This window comes from Mobula hypostoma, chromosome 13 (assembly GCF_963921235.1).
Source record: "Mobula hypostoma chromosome 13, sMobHyp1.1, whole genome shotgun sequence".
Taxonomy (NCBI): domain Eukaryota; kingdom Metazoa; phylum Chordata; class Chondrichthyes; order Myliobatiformes; family Myliobatidae; genus Mobula; species Mobula hypostoma.
Genome location: NC_086109.1, coordinates 51,105,353 through 51,122,612, shown reverse-complemented (window position 1 = coordinate 51,122,612; position 17,260 = coordinate 51,105,353). Strand labels below are relative to the sequence as shown.

The 17,260-nt window shown below is 45.2% G+C and overlaps 1 protein-coding gene across 6 annotated transcripts in view; it reads left to right on the top strand.

Annotated features, from left to right (window-relative positions):
• Nucleotides 1-17,260, top strand: part of dennd2da (DENN/MADD domain containing 2Da) — a 236,331-nt gene that overhangs the window by 186,352 nt on the left and 32,719 nt on the right. For all 6 annotated transcript variants that reach the window (XM_063065682.1, XM_063065683.1, XM_063065680.1 and 3 more), the window contains 2 exons: nt 11,374-11,415; nt 13,841-13,925. In XM_063065682.1, coding sequence (XP_062921752.1) covers nt 11,374-11,415; nt 13,841-13,925 — 127 coding nt within the window. The remainder of the gene's footprint in view (nt 1-11,373; nt 11,416-13,840; nt 13,926-17,260) is intronic.

Here is a 17,260-nt window from a genome sequence, read left to right as displayed (position 1 = left end):
CAAGTAACAGATTAAGGTACAATAAAAGCTTAACTGATTTAGAAAACAAGAAACAAAGTAACTGACTGAACAAACACAAGCGAGAAAGTAACAAATTAAACACAAATCACAATGTCAGGTCTGAACTCTTTAATAAAACTTCCTATGAAACTACAAAAACTTAAAACAGACAATTAATTTTTCACAGAGAAACAGCACTTATCAGAGAACAACTAATAAGGAAAAAGGAGCTGGACGGGACCCAGCATATTCACAGGGTCTCTTAAGGGTGAAATTGGCGCGCACGAACACACACACACGCAAACTGGCGTGTATGGCCACAGTTCGTTTCTTCACATTCAAATTATTTACACTCTGTTTATGGAGAGAGGGATGCAGGTCGAATGACCCTCCCCTCCCTACAACAATGAGGCAGTAACACCCACCCTCTCCCCCCCCCCCCCCCGCCCAACGATTCGCACTGCTGTCGAACATTAGCTGATATCCTTTGCAGGGAACCCTGAGTGGAATGTGAGGAATGTGGCAGAAAACAAAAGGAACCCTGATCTGCAGAGGGCTTGAAGAATGACCTTTCCCCTAAACAGTCCTGCCGAAGGGTTTCAGCCCAAAACGTCGACTGTATTTTTTTCCGTAGATGCCGCCTGGCCTGCTGAGTTCCTCCAGCATTTTGTGTGTGTTGTCCCAAGCTCATTAATTCCTTAGTGGAGAATTCCCTGAGCTCTGTTGTCTCAAAGGTGCCCATTACACCATCCCCCCCCACATTCCTGAGCCTCCTCCCCTCCCCCTCCTGAGGGGACAAACATGCAGTCTGATGCTCCCCCTCGGCAAGTATGGGAACACGTAATCACTGTCCTAGCTCAGACAAGGAGAGGGTGATCATCTCGAGGATTAAACCGAGTATAGCGTATATGTGAAGCAGAGGTGACAGGTTTTTGACTAGTAAGGGTGTCAAAGGTTATGGGGAGAAGGATAATGAAGGATTCCTGTCACAGTATGTGGACAGGCCGACCAGGGGGAATGCCATACTAGATCTAGTACTAGGTAATGAACCGGGTCAGGTCACAGATCTATCAGTGGGTGAGCATCTGGGGGACAGTGACCACCACTCCCTGGCCTTTATAATATCATGGAAAAGGATAGAATCAAAGAGGACAGGAAAATTTTTAATTGGGGAAAGGCAAATTATGAGGCTATGAGGCTATAAGGCTAGAACTTGCGGGTGTGAATTGGGATGATGTTTTTGCGGGGAACTGTACTATGGACATGTGGTCGATGTTCAGAGATCTCTTGTGGGATGTAAGGGATAATTTTGTCCCGGTGAGGAAGATAAAGAATGGTAGAGTGAAGGAACCATGGGTGACAAGTGAGGTGGAGAATCTAGTCAGGTGGAAGAAGGCAGCATACATGAGGTTTAGGAAGCAAGGATCAGATGAATCTATTGAGGAATATAGGGAAGCAAGAAAGGAGCTTAAGAAGGGGCTGAGAAGAGCAAGAAGGGGGCATCAGAAGGCCTTGGCGAATAGGGTAAAGGAAAACCCCCAAGGCATTCTTCAATTATGTGAAGAACAAAAGAATGACAGGAATGAAGGTAGGACCGATTAGAGATAAAGGTGGGAAGATGTGCCTGGAGGCTGTGGAAGTGAGCGAGGTCCTCAATGAATACTTCTCTTCGGTATTCACCAATGAGAGGGAACTTGATGATGGTGAGGACAATATGAGTGAGGTTGATGTTCTGGAGCATGTTGATATTAAGGGAGAGGAGGTGTTGGAGTTGTTAAAATACATTAGGACAGATAAGTCCCCGGGACCTGACGGAATATTCCCCAGGCTGCTCCACGAGGCGAGAGAAGAGATTGCTGAGCCTCTGGCTAGGATCTTTATGTCCTTGTTGTCCACGGGAATGGTACCGGAGGGTTGGAGGGAGGCGAATGTTGTTCCCTTGTTCAAAAAAGCTAGTAGGGGTAGTCCGAGTAATTATAGACCAGTGAGCCTTACGTCTGTGGTGGGAAAGCTGTTGGAAAAGATTCTTAGAGATAGGATCTCTGGGCATTTAGAGAATCATGGTCTGATCAGGGACAGTCAGCATGGCTTTGTGAAGGGCAGTTCGTGTCTAACAAGCCTGATAGAGTTCTTTGAGGAGGTGACCAGGCATATAGATGAGGGTAGTGCAGTGGATGTGATCTATATGGATTTTAGTAAGGCATTTGACAAGGTTCCACATGGTAGGCTTATTCAGAAAGTTAGAAGGCATGGGATCCAGGGAAGCTTGGCCAGGTGGATTCAGAATTGGCTTGCCTGCAGAAGGCAGAGAGTGGTGGTGGAGGGAGTACATTCAGATTGGAGGATTGTGACTAGTGGTGTCCCACAAGGATCTGTTCTGGGACCTCTACTTTTCGTGATTTTTATTAACGACCTGGATGTGGGGGTAGAATGGTGGGTTGGCAAGTTTGCAGATGACACAAAGGTTGGTGGTGTTGTAGATAGTGTAGAGGATTGTCAAAGATTGCAGAGAGACATTGATAGGATGCAGAAGTGGACTGAGAAGTGGCAGATGGAGTTCAACCCAGAGAAGTGTGAGGTGGTACACTTTGGAAGGACAAACTCCAAGGCAGAGTACAAAGTAAATGTCAGGATACTTGGTAGTGTGGAGGAGCAGAGGGATCTGAGGGTACATGTCCACAGATCCCTGAAAGTTGCCTCACAGGTGGGTAGGGTAGTTAAGAAAGCTTATGGGGTGTTAGCTTTCATAAGTCGAGGGATAGAGTTTAAGAGTCGCGATGTAATGATGCAGCTCTATAAAACTCTGGTTAGGCCACACTTGGAGTACTGTGTCCAGTTCTGGTCACCTCACTATAGGAAGGATGTGGAAGCATTGGAAAGGGTACAGAGGAGATTTACCAGGATGCTGTCTGGTTTAGAAAGTATGCCTTATGATCAGAGATTAAGGGAGCTAGGGCTTTACTCTTTGGAGGGAAGGAGGGTGAGAGGAGACATGATAGAGGTGTACAAGATAATAAGAGGAATAGATAAAGTGGACAGTCAGTGCCTCTTCCCCAGGGCACCACTGCTCAATACAAGAGGACATGGCTTTAAGGTAAGGGGTGGGGAGTTCAAGGGGGATATTAGCGGAAAGTTTTTTACTCAGAGAGTGGTTGGTGCGTGGAATGCACTGCCTGAGTCAGTGGTGGAGGCAGATACACTAGTGAAGTTTAAGAGACTACTAGACAGGTATATGGAGGAATCTAAGTTGGGGGCTTATATGGGAGGCAGGGTTTGAGGGTCGGCACAATGTTGTGGGCCGAAGGGCCTGTACTGTGCTGTACGGTTCTATGTTCTATGAATCAGTCATAGTTGAATGGCCTAAATCAGCATCTACACGTCATAGTTTTATGAACAGGTAGTGAAAGTGACTGACGAGGCATCTGCACTTCTGTGCTCTGTCAAAAAGGACTTAAAAACAAGGAAATTAAACTGAAAATACTGCTCTGGTCTGCACTGAGTTTCTGTATTCAGTTCAGATTGCCACAGAAAGGAATTAGCAAAGGCTTTTGAGAGGATCCAGAAAATATTTACATGAAGTTCCTTGGGATGTGTGACTGTGGTTATAAGGACTGATTAGAGAGGATGTGGCTGTGAAAAACTAACTCACACATTTATATCAAATCTACTAGATTTCTGCAATGCACTTTATACCAGCCTTCCAAAGTAATCTATTGACAAATTTCAGCATATTCAGAATACCGCTGAGAGACTTTTAAATAAAACCAGGAGCTCACCAGTCTCATACTAGGTTCAAAGGTTCATTTCTTGTCAAAGTATACAACTATGAAATTCTTCTTCTCCGGGTAGCCATGAAACCAAGAAAGAAAAGAAAGGCAGCATGATCAGCAACCCTCAAATTCCTCCCCCACACCCACACAAAAAATGCCTGAGAAGATTAGTCAAAAAAAAGAGCATAAAAACAATAAGACTGAAGAAAAGAGTCCAGGGCAGCACTCACTGGGTGCAGCTGCAGGCTCTCCCCTCTCCGGTACAGAGCAACCAATCAAAATCAAGCAGCTGTGTTCACCCTCTGTACTCACTTCAATGCTTCAATCTCCCTCATCACTTTAATCAGTGAAATGGTACTAGAATATAAGAGCAAGGATACAATTGGTCAAACTGTATTTGGAGTATTGTGAGCCCTTATCTGAGAAAGGATGTGCTGGCATTGGAGAGGGTCCAGAGGAAGTTCATGAGAATGATTCCAAGAATGAAAGGGCTAGCATTTGATGGCTCTGGGCCTGTATTCACTAGAGTTTAGTAAAATGGCGGGCAGAGGGTGGAATCTCATTGAAACCTCTCGAATTTTGAAAGGTCTGCCTAAAGCAAATGTGGAGAGGATGTTTCCTATGGTGAATGTCTAGGAACAGAAGCACAGCCTCAGAATAGCGGAGCGTCCATTCAGAACAGAGATGAGCTAGAGAGTGGTGAATCTGTGGAATTCATTGCCACAAATGGCTGTGGAGACCAAGTCATTGAGTATATCTGAAGCTGAGGTTGATAGGTCCTGGATTAGTCAGGCCATCAAAGGCTGTGGGGAGAAGGCAGGAGAATGGGATTGAGAAGAATAATAAATCCACTATGATGGAATGGTGGAGCAGACTCAATGGGCCAAATGGACTCATTCTATGTCTAATGGTCTTAGGGTCTAACCTGCCTTTTCCCCATAGCCCTAAATTCCCCTGCTATGCAAAAATCTATCTTGCTGTGTCCGAAATATATTTAATAAGGTAGCCTGCACTGCTTCCCCACACAGACAATTTCAAATTCACCACTCTCTGAGAAAAATAGTTCCTCCTCATCTCCATCCTAAATACATTTCCCCAAATCTTGAGGCAATATGTCCTAATTCTATTCTCACTCTTCTATCCTACCCTGTCCCTTTCTTATGTTTTATAAGATTATTCCTTATTCTTCTGAATTACAACTAGTATAGTCTTAGATGACTCAGTCTCTCCTTATTTTTCTAAGCCCCTCATCTCCAGAATTGACCTGGTGAAATTTCTCTGCACTGCCTTCAAAGTCAATAAGTCTTTCCCTGAGTAAGGAGACCAGAACTGGACTCATTACTCCAGGTGCGACCTCACCACTACCCTGTACGTTTGCAACACAACTTCTCTGCTCTTAAATTTTATCCGTCCAGCAATGAAGTTCAACATTCCACTCGTGTTCTTGATAACCTATTAAACCTGCAATCCAACCCTTCTGCAATTCATACACAAGCATTTCCAAGTCCCTCTACACAAAAGTATGCTGCAATCTTTCATCACTTAAACAATAACCTGAAATTCTATTTTATTCCCCACTCTGACCTCTAAACCTTTCTCCTCACTTGCCTATCACCTCGCCTTGGTGCTCCTCTTTCCCTTTCTCCCATGGTCCACTCTCCTCGTCTATCGGATTCCTTTCTCTCCAGCTCTTTACCTTTCCCACCCACCTGGCTTCACCTATCACCTTCCAGCTGGTCCTCCTTCCCTGCCTGTCCCCACCTTTCTATTCTGGTGTCTTCCCTCTTCCTTTCCAGACCTGAAGAAGAAGGAACGTCAACTGTTTATTCATTTCCATGGATGTTACCTGCATTTTGTGTGTGTGAGAGTGTGTGTATGTCTGTGTGTGTGGGGGTGTATGTGTGTGAGTGTGTGTGTGTGAGAGTATGTCTGTGAGTGTGTGAGTGTGTGTGAGTGTGTATATGTGTGGGGGTGCATCTGTGTATGTGGATGTATGTGAGTGAGTGTGTGGGGGTGTGTCTGTGTGTGGGGGTGTGGGGGTGTGTCTGTGTGAGTGTGTGTGTATGTCTGTGAGTGTGTGGGTGTATGTGAGTGTGTGGGTGTATGTCTGTGTGTGTTAGTGTGTGTGTATGTCTGTGTGTGTGTGTGGGGGTGTATCTGTATGTGGGAGTGTGTGTATGTCTGTGTGTGTGGGTGTATGTGAGTGTGTGGGTGTATCTCTGTGTATGTCTCTGTGTGTGAGTGTGTGTGGGTGTATGTCTGTGTGTGTGTGTGTATGTGTGTGTGTGTGGATGTGTGCCTTTGTATGTCTGTGTGTGTGTGTGTGTGTGTGTGTGTGTGGATGTGTGCCTTTGTATGTCTGTGTGTGTGTGTGTGTATGTCTGAGTGTGTGGGTGTATGTGAGTGTGTGGGTGTATGTCTGTGTGTGTTAGTGTGTGTGTGTGTCTGTGTGTGTGTGGGGGGGTGCATCTGTGTGGGTGTATGTGAGTGAGTGTGTGGGGGTGTGTCTGTGTGTGTGTGTGTGTGTGGATGTGTGCCTTTGTATGTGTGTGAGTGTGAGTGTGTGGGTGGGTGTGTGTGTATGTCTGTGTGTGTGTGAGTGTGTGTGTATGTCTGTGAGTGTGTGGGTCTATGTGAGTGTGTGGGTGTATGTGTGTGTGTGTGTGTGTGTATGTCTGTGTGTGTGTGGGGGTGTATCTGTGTATGTGGGTGTATGTGTGAGTGTGTGTATGTCTGTGTGTGTGGGTGTATGTGAGTGTGTGGGTGTATCTCTGTGTATGTCTCTGTGTGTGAGTGTGTGTGGGTGTATGTTTGTGTGTGTGTGTATGTCTGTGTGTGTGGATGTGTGCCTTTGTATGTCTGTGTGTGTGAGTGTGTGTGTGTGTGTATGTCTGAGTGTGTGGGTGTATGTGAGTGTGTGGGTGTATGTCTGTGTGTTAGTGTGTGTGTGTGTATGTCTGTGTGTGTGGGGGGTGTATCTGTGTATGTGGGTGTATGTGTGAGTGTGTGTATGTCTGTGTGTGTGGGTGTATCTCTGTGTATGTCTGTGTATGTGGGTGTATCTCTGTGTATGTCTCTGTGTGAGTGTGTGGGTGTGTGTGTGTGAGTGTGTATATGTGTGTGTGTGGGGGTGCATCTGTGTATGTGGGTGTATGTGAGTGAGTGTGTGGGGGTGTGTCTGTGTGTGTGTGGGGGTGTGTCTGTGTGTGTGTGGATGTGTGCCTTTGTATGTCTGTGTGTGTGTGTATGTCTGTGAGTGTGTGGGTGTATGTGAGTGTGTGGGTGTATGTCTGTGTGTGTTAGTGTGTGTGTATGTCTGTGTGTGTGTGTGTGGGTGTATCTGTGTATGTGGGTGTATGTGTGAGTGTGTGTATGTCTGTGTATGTGAGTGTGTGGGTGTATCTCTGTGTATGTCTCTGTGAGTGTGTGTGGGTGTATGTCTGTGTGTGTGTGTGTGTGTATGTATGTGTGTGTGTGGATGTGTGCCTTTGTATGTCTGTGTGTGTGTGTGTATGTCTGTGTGAGTGTGTGTTTATGTCTGTGAGTGTGTGGGTGTATGTGAGTGTGTGGGTGTATCTCTGTGTATGTCTCTGTGTGTGAGTGTGTGTGGGTGTATGTGTGTGTGTGTGTCTGTGTACATGTGTGTGTGTATGCCTGTGTGAGTGTGGGTGTATGTCTGTGTGTGAGTGTGTAGGTGTATGTCTGTGTGTGGGGGGTATACGTGTGTGTCTGTGTGTGTGTATGTCTGTGAGTGTGGGGGTGTGTCTGTGTATGTCTGTGTGTCTGTGTGTGTGTGTATATATATGTGTGTGGGTGTATGTCTGTGCGTGTGTGTGTGTGGGGAGGTGTGTGTATGTCTGTGTGTGTGTGTGTGTGTCTGTGTACGTGTGTGTGAGTGTGTGGGTGTGTGTCTGTGAATGTGTGTGTGTGTGTGTATTGTTACGTACCCCGTAACTGGGTTGCCAAACCAGCAGAAGTGGACCACTCAGTTGGAGTCTGGATTACTAGAACTAAGAAAGTTTTATTAAAGAAATAAGCAACACAGTACTCTAATAGTAAGGATATAAATGCAACAAGTTAGCAATGAATAAACACACATGTACACAGAACTAGGATAATAGGGTGAATCAAGCTCTATCGCAGTCTAGGGGTAAAATGTTCAATCACAAGTGACAGAGTTCAGTTTAGTTCAGTTCACAGTAATCACCGTCGTGCCGTTGGAGAGAGAGAGAGAGAGAGAACGAATGAATATTCAAATCGGCTTCCAAACAGACCTTCGATATTCCTCGCAGTCAGCTTTCGGGCTTTTTTTGTAATTTTTGTAATGTCTTCTGAGGTCACCGATTGTGACCCCTCCGTTCCAGACATGATCGTTCTTCAGTGGTGATCCCGGCACCCAGGCAAGGGCGGACACACACCAGGTTCCCGCCGACCATATTTTTCCACCCTGTGCGTCTATGGCTGGTCCCGCGACTAGACTTCCAAAACTCCCACCGACTTGTGGGGGCGCACCGCTTCCAGGGTCTCGTTACCTCATGGTGTCGTGTGTGTTGTCTTAGCGAACCTGCCCCTTTTTATCCCCCTGTTGGGGTATCGCCTGTCCATCACACTTTAAACAGTTCAGGGTTCAAAAGGAGCCGGTCTTGACAATACTCAGACCGGTGTCTCCTTCCGTTAAACTCTCTCGTCTCTTCATTAACATTTCCAAATGCTGCTCCATTGTCTTACTTATCTCTCTCTCCTGAAGACAGGTGGCAGATCAACTGTTGATCCCACTGGTGCTAGCACAGGACAGTTAACATCTTAGTCTATGTGTACTTTTGTAACCCTCTTTTGTCACAGTATGTCTGTGTGTGTGTCTGTGTATGAGTGTGTGGGTGTATATCTGTGTATGTCTGTGTGTATGTGGGGGGTGGGTTATGTGTGTGTGGGGGGGTGTCTGTGTATGCCTCTGTGTGTGTGTCTATGTACATGTGTGTGTCTGTGTATGTGTGTGAGTGTATGAGTGTGTGTTTGTGTGTCTGTGTGACTGCGTGTGTGTGTGTGTATGTGTGTGTGTGTGTGTGTATGTCTGTGTGTGTGTCTGTGTACGTGTGTGAGTGTGTGTGTATGTCTGTGAGTGTGTGAGTATGTGGGTGTATGTCTGTGTGTGAGTGTGTGTGTATGTCTGTGTGTGAGGGTGAGGGTGTGAGTCTGTGTATGTCTGTGTGTGAGGGTGAGGGTGTGAGTCTGTGTATGTCTGTGTGTGAGTGCTAACCTTGGCGCTCAGCAATCCCTTCTGATCCGCACTGCTACCCTGGTTTTGTGTTAGACCACAGTCCCGCCTGCCCTTTGTGAGCAGCCATGATCCTCGTCAGACAACCACTATCCCATCGTGTAGACACGGATTATTCCATCTTCCTATCTGATACCCCACAGACCAGCTGAATCCACACCATCCCTTGCCACGATCAGTTGTTGCCTGGTACAGGAATTGCAAGTCCCTCCAAAGCACTGTGAGGACTGCTGAGAAGATCGTTGGGATCTCTCTCCCACCCATATTTATCAGGAGGAATGCCAATGCAGGGCCCTTAGATTGTCAGTGATCTCTCCCTCCCGTCCGTCCATCAATCTCTGACCCCTACCATCAGGCAGGAGCCTGTGTTAGGGAATAAGTTATGGCGATATAAGTGAGTTGATGGGATTGCTTTGAGATACAGCATAGATTTGATGGGCCGAATGGAAATTGGAAGTAAAAATAAATCCTGGGTTGCGGGGGTCTTGACAACAAGTGCCTTTTTAGAGCCTGGAACCTGGAACTTTGCAGCACTATACCAGACATCCCACCTTTCCCAGAAGTTCCGGGAGTGTCCTGCAAATTAATAGTGGCTCTCTGATGCCCGCAAATTATATACAATGTCCCGGAAATTGATTTTTTTGAGAGCAAGCGTGAGAGAACACGCGAGAGAGAGCGAACGAGCGCGAGAGAGCGACCACGAGAGAGAGAGCGAGAAAGCAAGCACGAGAGAGAGTGAGAGCGAGAAAGCAAGCGCGAGTGAGAGCAACCATGAGCGAGAGAGCACGAGCAAGAACAAGAGAGTTTCAAAAAAAGTCAGAGTGGCAGAGTGTTCCAAAAAAATATATAAAACGTACGTCACCCCCGACTACACTAAAGTGTACCCCTGCCTAATAGGGGTCAAAATAATGACAGTGCTGCTTGCTGCACTGTTTGCAACAGTAACTTTTCTATTGCCCATGGTGGGTTAAGACTGTAAAAGACATGTTGAGGTGAGTTTAACAGGTGTCATTCGTTCATTCGCATAGCTAACGTTATTTAAACTGGCTGGCTAGCTGCTAAGGAGCTACTCTATTGCAGACATCCCACCTCTCCCGGAAGTTCCAGGAGTCTCGCAAATTGATGGTGCTACCTCCCTGAAATGAGTTTTTGCAGGGTGGGATGTCTGATATACAGGCCCTTTGGCCCACAGTGTTGTACTGACCTTTTAACCAATCTAACCCTTCTCTCCTACCTAGCCCACCAGTTTTCTTTCAGCCATCCTCCTTCACTGCAAAGAAAAAATCCCTAGCTCGCTCAATGTATACTTGCTCTCTAATCCAGGCAGTATACTGGTAAATCTCCACTGCACCTTCTCTAAAGTTTCCACATCCTTTATAATGAAGAAACCAGAACTGAACACAGTACTCCAAGTGTGGTCTAACCAGAATTTTATGAAAATGCAACATTACTTTGTGACTCTTAAACTTAATCCCTCAACTATCAAAGGCCAACACACCATAAGCCTTGTTATTTGCCCAATCAACTTTGAGGGATCTATGGACATGGACCTCAAGATCCCTCCGTTCCTCCACACTGCTAAGAAACCTGCCAAAAACCCTCTACTCTACCTTCAAGTTCAACTTTCCAAAGTGAATCACTTCACACTTTTCTGCATTGAACTCCATCTGCCACTTTTCAGCCCAGTTCTGCATCCTGTCAATGTCCCATTGTAACCTACAACAACGTTTTACGCTATCCATAACTCCACCACTTTGTGTCAACTGCAAATTTACTAATCCACCTTTCCACTTATCCAAGTCACTTATAAAAATCACAATTTTTGTACCTAATTATTTAGCATAGTCATTCATTTCATCAGATCAGTGTTAGCTCCCAGGGGAACAGTCCCAACACTTCCCTCCCCATCTTGTTTCCCCGTAGTCCTGCAAATGCTATTTTCCCCTGTAGTCCTGCAAATGCTATTTTCCTCCATTTTTTTGCATCCAGGACCAATCAACCTACACTTGTCACTATAGGAAGGATGTGGAAGCTTTAGAGATGCTGCCTGTGTTAGAGAACATGTTTGTGAGGAAAGTTGAGCAAGCTAGGGTTTTTCTCTTTGGAGCAGAGTAGAATAAGAGGAGGGAGGAAAACAGAGCACCAGTAGGAACAGACACACACAGTCACAGGGACAGCGTGCAAACTCCTCACAGACAGCACCCAAGCTCAGGATCAAACCCGGATCTCTGGCGCTGTAAGGCAACAGCACTACCCACTGCACCTCTGATCTGGTGGAGTTTTTGGAATGAGTGATTTGATTAATTTAAATGCATCCTTCTCTCTTAGGGTTTAATGGTTGACCTACATGCAGGGGCTTTCCTGAAAAAAGTAAGTACTCGACCTCTGAATCTTGGATCTTGGCAAAACTCAGCAAGCTGCACAAAAATGTTAACAGTAAATGTTTACAATCTCCAGTCCCTATCTTGGCCAGTATTGCTGCTCCCTCTCATTAAGCTGGGCAATATTGAGATGGAAGTGAGAGGGAGAATGTGAACTGATGTTCGAAGTTCAAAGTAAATTTATTATTAAAGTACTGTACATATACTGTATGTCACCATATACATACAGAGATTCATTTTCCTGTGGGCTTTTACAGAAAAATAAAAACTATAATGGAATTTATTAAGCACTATAAATGACAAATACTGACTAACAACCAATGTGCAAAGAAGACAAATCGTCAAATAATGAAAAGCAAATAAATAATGCTGAGTCCACAGGTCATGGAGTTAGTGATGAGGTGAGTGAAGTTACCCCCGCTGGTTCAGGAGCCTGATGGTTGAGGGGTAATAATTGTTCCTGAACCTGGTGGTGTGGGACCTGAGGGTCCTGTACCTCCTGCCCAATGTGAGTAGAGAACATGGCCTGGGTGGTGGGGGTTCTTTGATAATGGGTGATTTTTTTTGTGGCAGTGCTTCATGTAGATGTGCTCAGTGATTGGGAGGGCTTTACCCATGGTGGTCTGGGTATCCACCACTTTCTGTAAACTTTTCCATTCCTGAGTATTGCTGTTTCCATACCAGGCCATGATGCAACCAGTTAGGATGCTCTCCACTGTGCACCCATAGAAGTTTGTCAGAGTTTTAGATGAGGTTCTCCATGCTTGTGTCCTGGTGGCCAGAATAAGCTGGGGACAGGGAGTTGAGTGTTGAATGAGCCGGGTGGGGGTGGAATCTGCCAGCCCCATTGAATACTGGCTGCATGTCCAAGTTTCATCACCGTAGCAGAAGGTTGTACCCCATGCTGAGATCGGGATGGTCTTGCAGCACAGAGAAACAGCAGTGAGGTGCGACAGGGGATGTGTCCAAAGGGCCCCATGGGTGGGGAGATGTTATCTGTTCCTGGGGACAGGAAGTAGGGTTGGGGAAGTTTCACCAATGGGGAGGAAAGATTGCACCAAGTTCCCATGAGGTGGGAGGGGTGAGAATTGCTCAAGTTCCTCCTTCAGAGGATGGGAGGGGTGAAAGTCACACCCACTTCCTTTCTTATTCAAGATTATTTAATGTAACTTCCTGTACACAAGTGTAAAGGAGAATAAAATAATTGTTACTCCGGATCTAATGCAGCACAGAAAAACATAATAAACTCAAGAACAGAATAATAAAAAACACAATAAATATCAATACATAAAATGGCTTATATACATAGATTGATTGTGTGTCCATGAAGTAACACTGGGCACAGGAGAGTCTGGACATAAAGTGACTGACAGGACGTTATAGCATAGTGGTGGTTGTGGCTGTGGATGAGTGGGTTAGTGGGGGGAGGTGTTGTTCAGCCTTACTGCTTGGGAAAAGTCCATTTTTGCATCTGGTGGCCCTGGCGTGAATGCTGCATAGACTCCTCCCTGAAAGGAGTGGGACAAACAGTCCATCAGCAGGATGGGTAGGAACATTCATGACCTTATTGACCCTTTTCTGGCACCTTTCTGTATTTATGTCCTTGATGGCTGGAAGGCTGGTGCCAGTGCTAAGAACTTGGGGATTGCACCAGATTCTCAGTTGGGACAAAAGGAGGGTGTTGTGTTAAGATGCCTACTCAAGAGCATAAGCATTAAACCATCGGTCCACTCTGTGGTTGACAGCAGCTCATTAGTAAACGTTGCCAGATTGGTACGATAAAGTGTGGAACGTGACATGCCAACAGGGAGTTGCAACCCATTGGTGGGTACAGGCTTCTGACTCATTTCAATCTTAAATGAGAAGCCAATGAAATGAACCTGACCAGATTTGAACCTCCAGTGGGTGGTCCCACCTCAGGCAGGAGGTCCTGACCCAGCCAGACCAGGACCCCTTGGTGGGAAATCCCAAACCAACCAGACATGGACCTCCAATGGGAGGTCCCAATTTGGCCAGGCTTGCAAATTTGGCGAGAGGTCGGAACCCAACCAGGCTTCGTCCTCCAGTGGGAAACCTCATCCCAGCCAGACTTGGTCTCAGGCAGGAGATCGCAACTTGGCCAGACCTGGACCTCCAGCGGGTGGTTCCAAACTGGACAGATCTAGACTTCGGACATGAGGTCCCAACCCAGCCAGACGTGCACCTCTGGTGGGTGGTCCTGAACCAGCCAGATTTGATCCTCCATTGGGTGGTCCCAAGCCAACCAGATCTGGATCCCTCCCTGGCGGGAGGTCCCAATCCACCCGCTCCACTCGGAGGGCTCAGTGAACCATGTACCTCAGGGCTGGGGAGTGTGGTTAAGGTGGTAGGATCTGATTGAGGGCATCTCACCACTTCAGCTTCTCTCCCTGCAGGTTGGAGATGAGCATGAGGTTCTGCCCAACAAGCTCTACAAGGAACTTCTGAACACCTTGCAGAATGAGAGGCAGAGATGCCAATGTAAGAGGGCTGGTTGCTACCCCTTCTCTAAAATCATCAGATCCTCAAGCAATGGAATATTGTCCTGCAATACTTGGATTTGTTCTACTAGGAGGATGCATGTTTAGCCAAATCTGGCTAGTGTCTTCCTTGTAGAAAGAATTGTAGGGTGAAATCATTTTTGTTAGTTCTTTAATCTTCTCATGTCACCTGTTTTCCTGACGTAGCAGATTTTGAGATCTTTCTGTTGATTTTTCTTCTCAACCTGTTCATTCTCTCCAACTCCTGCAGAACTTTTTCACCTTGGGGTTTTCCAAATCCACATCTACACTCATTGGCCACTTTATTAGAAACCTCCTGCACCTAACGAAGTGGCCACTGAGTGTATTTCTGTATGTTTGTGATCTTCAGCTGCTGTAGCCCATCCACCTCAAGGTGCAACGTGTTGTACATTCAGAGATGCCACTGTTGTAATGTATGATTATTTGAGTTACTGTTGCTTTCCTGTCTGGTTGAACCAGTCTGGCCATGCTCCTCTGACCTTTCTCATTAACAAGGCATTTCAGCCCACAGAACTAAGGTTTACTGAATGTTTTTTTCCTTCCCTTTCACTCCCCTTTCTGTACACAGGAATCTCTGCAGACTCCCTCGATGTTCACTGTCATTTTTCTAAACTTTCTGCCTCCTTCTGAAGTAGAATGAGTCATGAAGGCTGACGCCTTCTTTCATTGCTTCAATCCTATCATGCTTCGAGTTTAGTGGCACAGTCCTCCAATGCCCCCTCACACAGCCTTGGTCTCAACTGATTTTCAGTAACACTCTGAGTGAGATCTTTAAAAGTTCTCCAAGAACATTAAACAATACAGCACTGTACAAACTCTTCAGCCCACATTGTTGTACCAACTCTTTAACCTATCTATTGAATATTGAAACTATAAACACATGAGCTTACCCAACCAACATGATTATTCCTAGATCCCTCTGTTCTACTGCATTCTTCAATGCCCTACCATTTACCATGTATGTCCTATTTTGATTAGTCCTACCAAAATGTAGCACCTCACATTTATCAGCATTAAGCTCCATCTGCCATCTTTCAGCCCTCTCTTCTAACTGGCCTAAATCTCTCTGCAAGCTTTGAAAACCTACTTCATTATCCACAATGCCACCTATCTTAGTATCATCTGCATACTTACTAATCCAATTTACCACCCTATCATCCAGATCACTAATGTATATGACGAACAACATTGGACCCAGTACAGATCCCTGATGCACACCACTAGTCACCGGCTTCCAATCTGACAAATAGTTATCCACCATTGGCATCTCCCATCCAGCCACTGCTGAATCCATTTTACTGCTTCAACATTAATACCTAACGATTGAACCTTCCTAACCTTCCATGTGGAACCTTGTCAAAGGCCTTACTGAAGTCCATATAGACAACATCCACCGCTTTACCCTCATCAACTTTCCTAGTAACTTCTTCAAAAAATTCAGTAAGATTTGTAAAACATGACCTTCCACGCACAAATCCATGTTGGCTGTTCCTACTCAGACCCTGTCTATCCATATGATTATATGTACCATCTCTAAGAATACTTTCCATCAATTTACCCACCACTGGTGTCAAACTCACAGGCCGATAATCGCTAGGTTTACTCTTAGAACCCTTTTTAAACAATGGAACAACATGAGCAATACGCCAATCCTCCTGCACCATCCCCATTTCTAATGACACTTGAAGTACTTCTGTCGGAGCCCCAGCTATTTCTACACTAATTTCTCTCAAGGTCCTAGGGAATATCCTGTCAGGACCCGGAGACTTATCCACTTTTATATTCCTTAAAAGGGAATATAAGAGGGAGTTAGTTATGGCCCTTGTGGCTAAAGAGATCGGGGGGTATGGAGGGAAGGCTGGTACAGGGTTCTGAGTTGGATGATCAGCCATGATCATACTGAATGGCGGTGCAGGCTCGAAGGGCTGAATGGCCTACTCCTGCACCTATTTTCTATGTTTCTATGTTAAAAGCACCAGTATTTCCTCGTCTTTAATCATTATAGCTTCCATAACTTCCCTACCTGTTTCCCTTACCTTACACAATTCAATATCCTTCTCCTTAATGAATACTGAAGAAAAGAAATTGTTCAAAATATCCACCATCTCTTTTGGTTCCACATATAGCTGTCCACTCTGATTCCCTAAGGGACCAATTTTATCCCTCCCTATCCTTTTGCTATTAATATAACTGCAGAATCCCTTTGAATTTATTTTCACCTTACTTGCCAAAGCAACCTCATATCTTCTTTTAGCTTTTCTAATTTCTTGCTTAAGATTCTTTTTACATTCTTTATATTCCTCAAGCACCTCATTTACTCCATGCTGCCTATATTTATTGTAGATATCTCTCTTTTTCCGAACCAAGTTTCCAGTATCCCTTGAAAACCATGGCTCTCTCAAACTTTTAACCTTTCCTTTCAAACTAACAGGAACATAAAGATTCTGTACCCTCAAAATTTCACCTTTAAATGACCTCCATTTCTCTATTACATCCTTCCCATAACACAAATAGTCCCAATCCACTCCTTCTAAATCCTTTCGCATCTCCTCAAAGTTAACCTTTCTCCAATCAAAAATGTGCTCCCCAGCACATACCTCCATCACCTGACCTATCTCATTCCCTAACAGGAGATTCAACACTGCTCCTTCTCTAATTGGTACTTCTATGTATTGCTGCAAAAAGCTATCCTGCACACATTTTACAAACTTCAAACCATCCAGCCCTTTTACGGTATGGGCTTCCCAGTCTATGTGTGGAAAATTAAAATCTCCCACAATCACAACCTTGTGCTTACTACAAATATCTGCTATCTCCTTACAAATTTGCTCCTCCACTTCTCGCTCCCCATTAGTTGCTCTATAATACACCTCTATAAGTGTTACTACGCCTTTCCCATTCCTCAATTCCACCCAAGTAACCTCCCTAGACAAGCCCTTTAATCATCCTGCCAGAGCACCGCTGTAATATTTTCTCTGACAAGCAATGCAACACCTCCCCACCTTATCCCTCCGATTCTATCACACCTGAAGCAACGAAATCCAGGAATATTTAGTTGCCAATCACACCCCTCCTGCAACCATGTTTCTCTAATAGCTACAACATCATATTTCCAGGTATCAATCCATGCTCTAAGCTCATCCACTTTTCTTATAATTCTCCTCGCATTAAAATAAATGCATTTAAGAAATTTTCCACCTCTTACTCTCTGTTTATCACTAATGGTGCAAACAACTTTACTATTTTCTTTTTCTTCCTTCTCCCATACATCTGTTCCTACACTCTGGTTCCCCT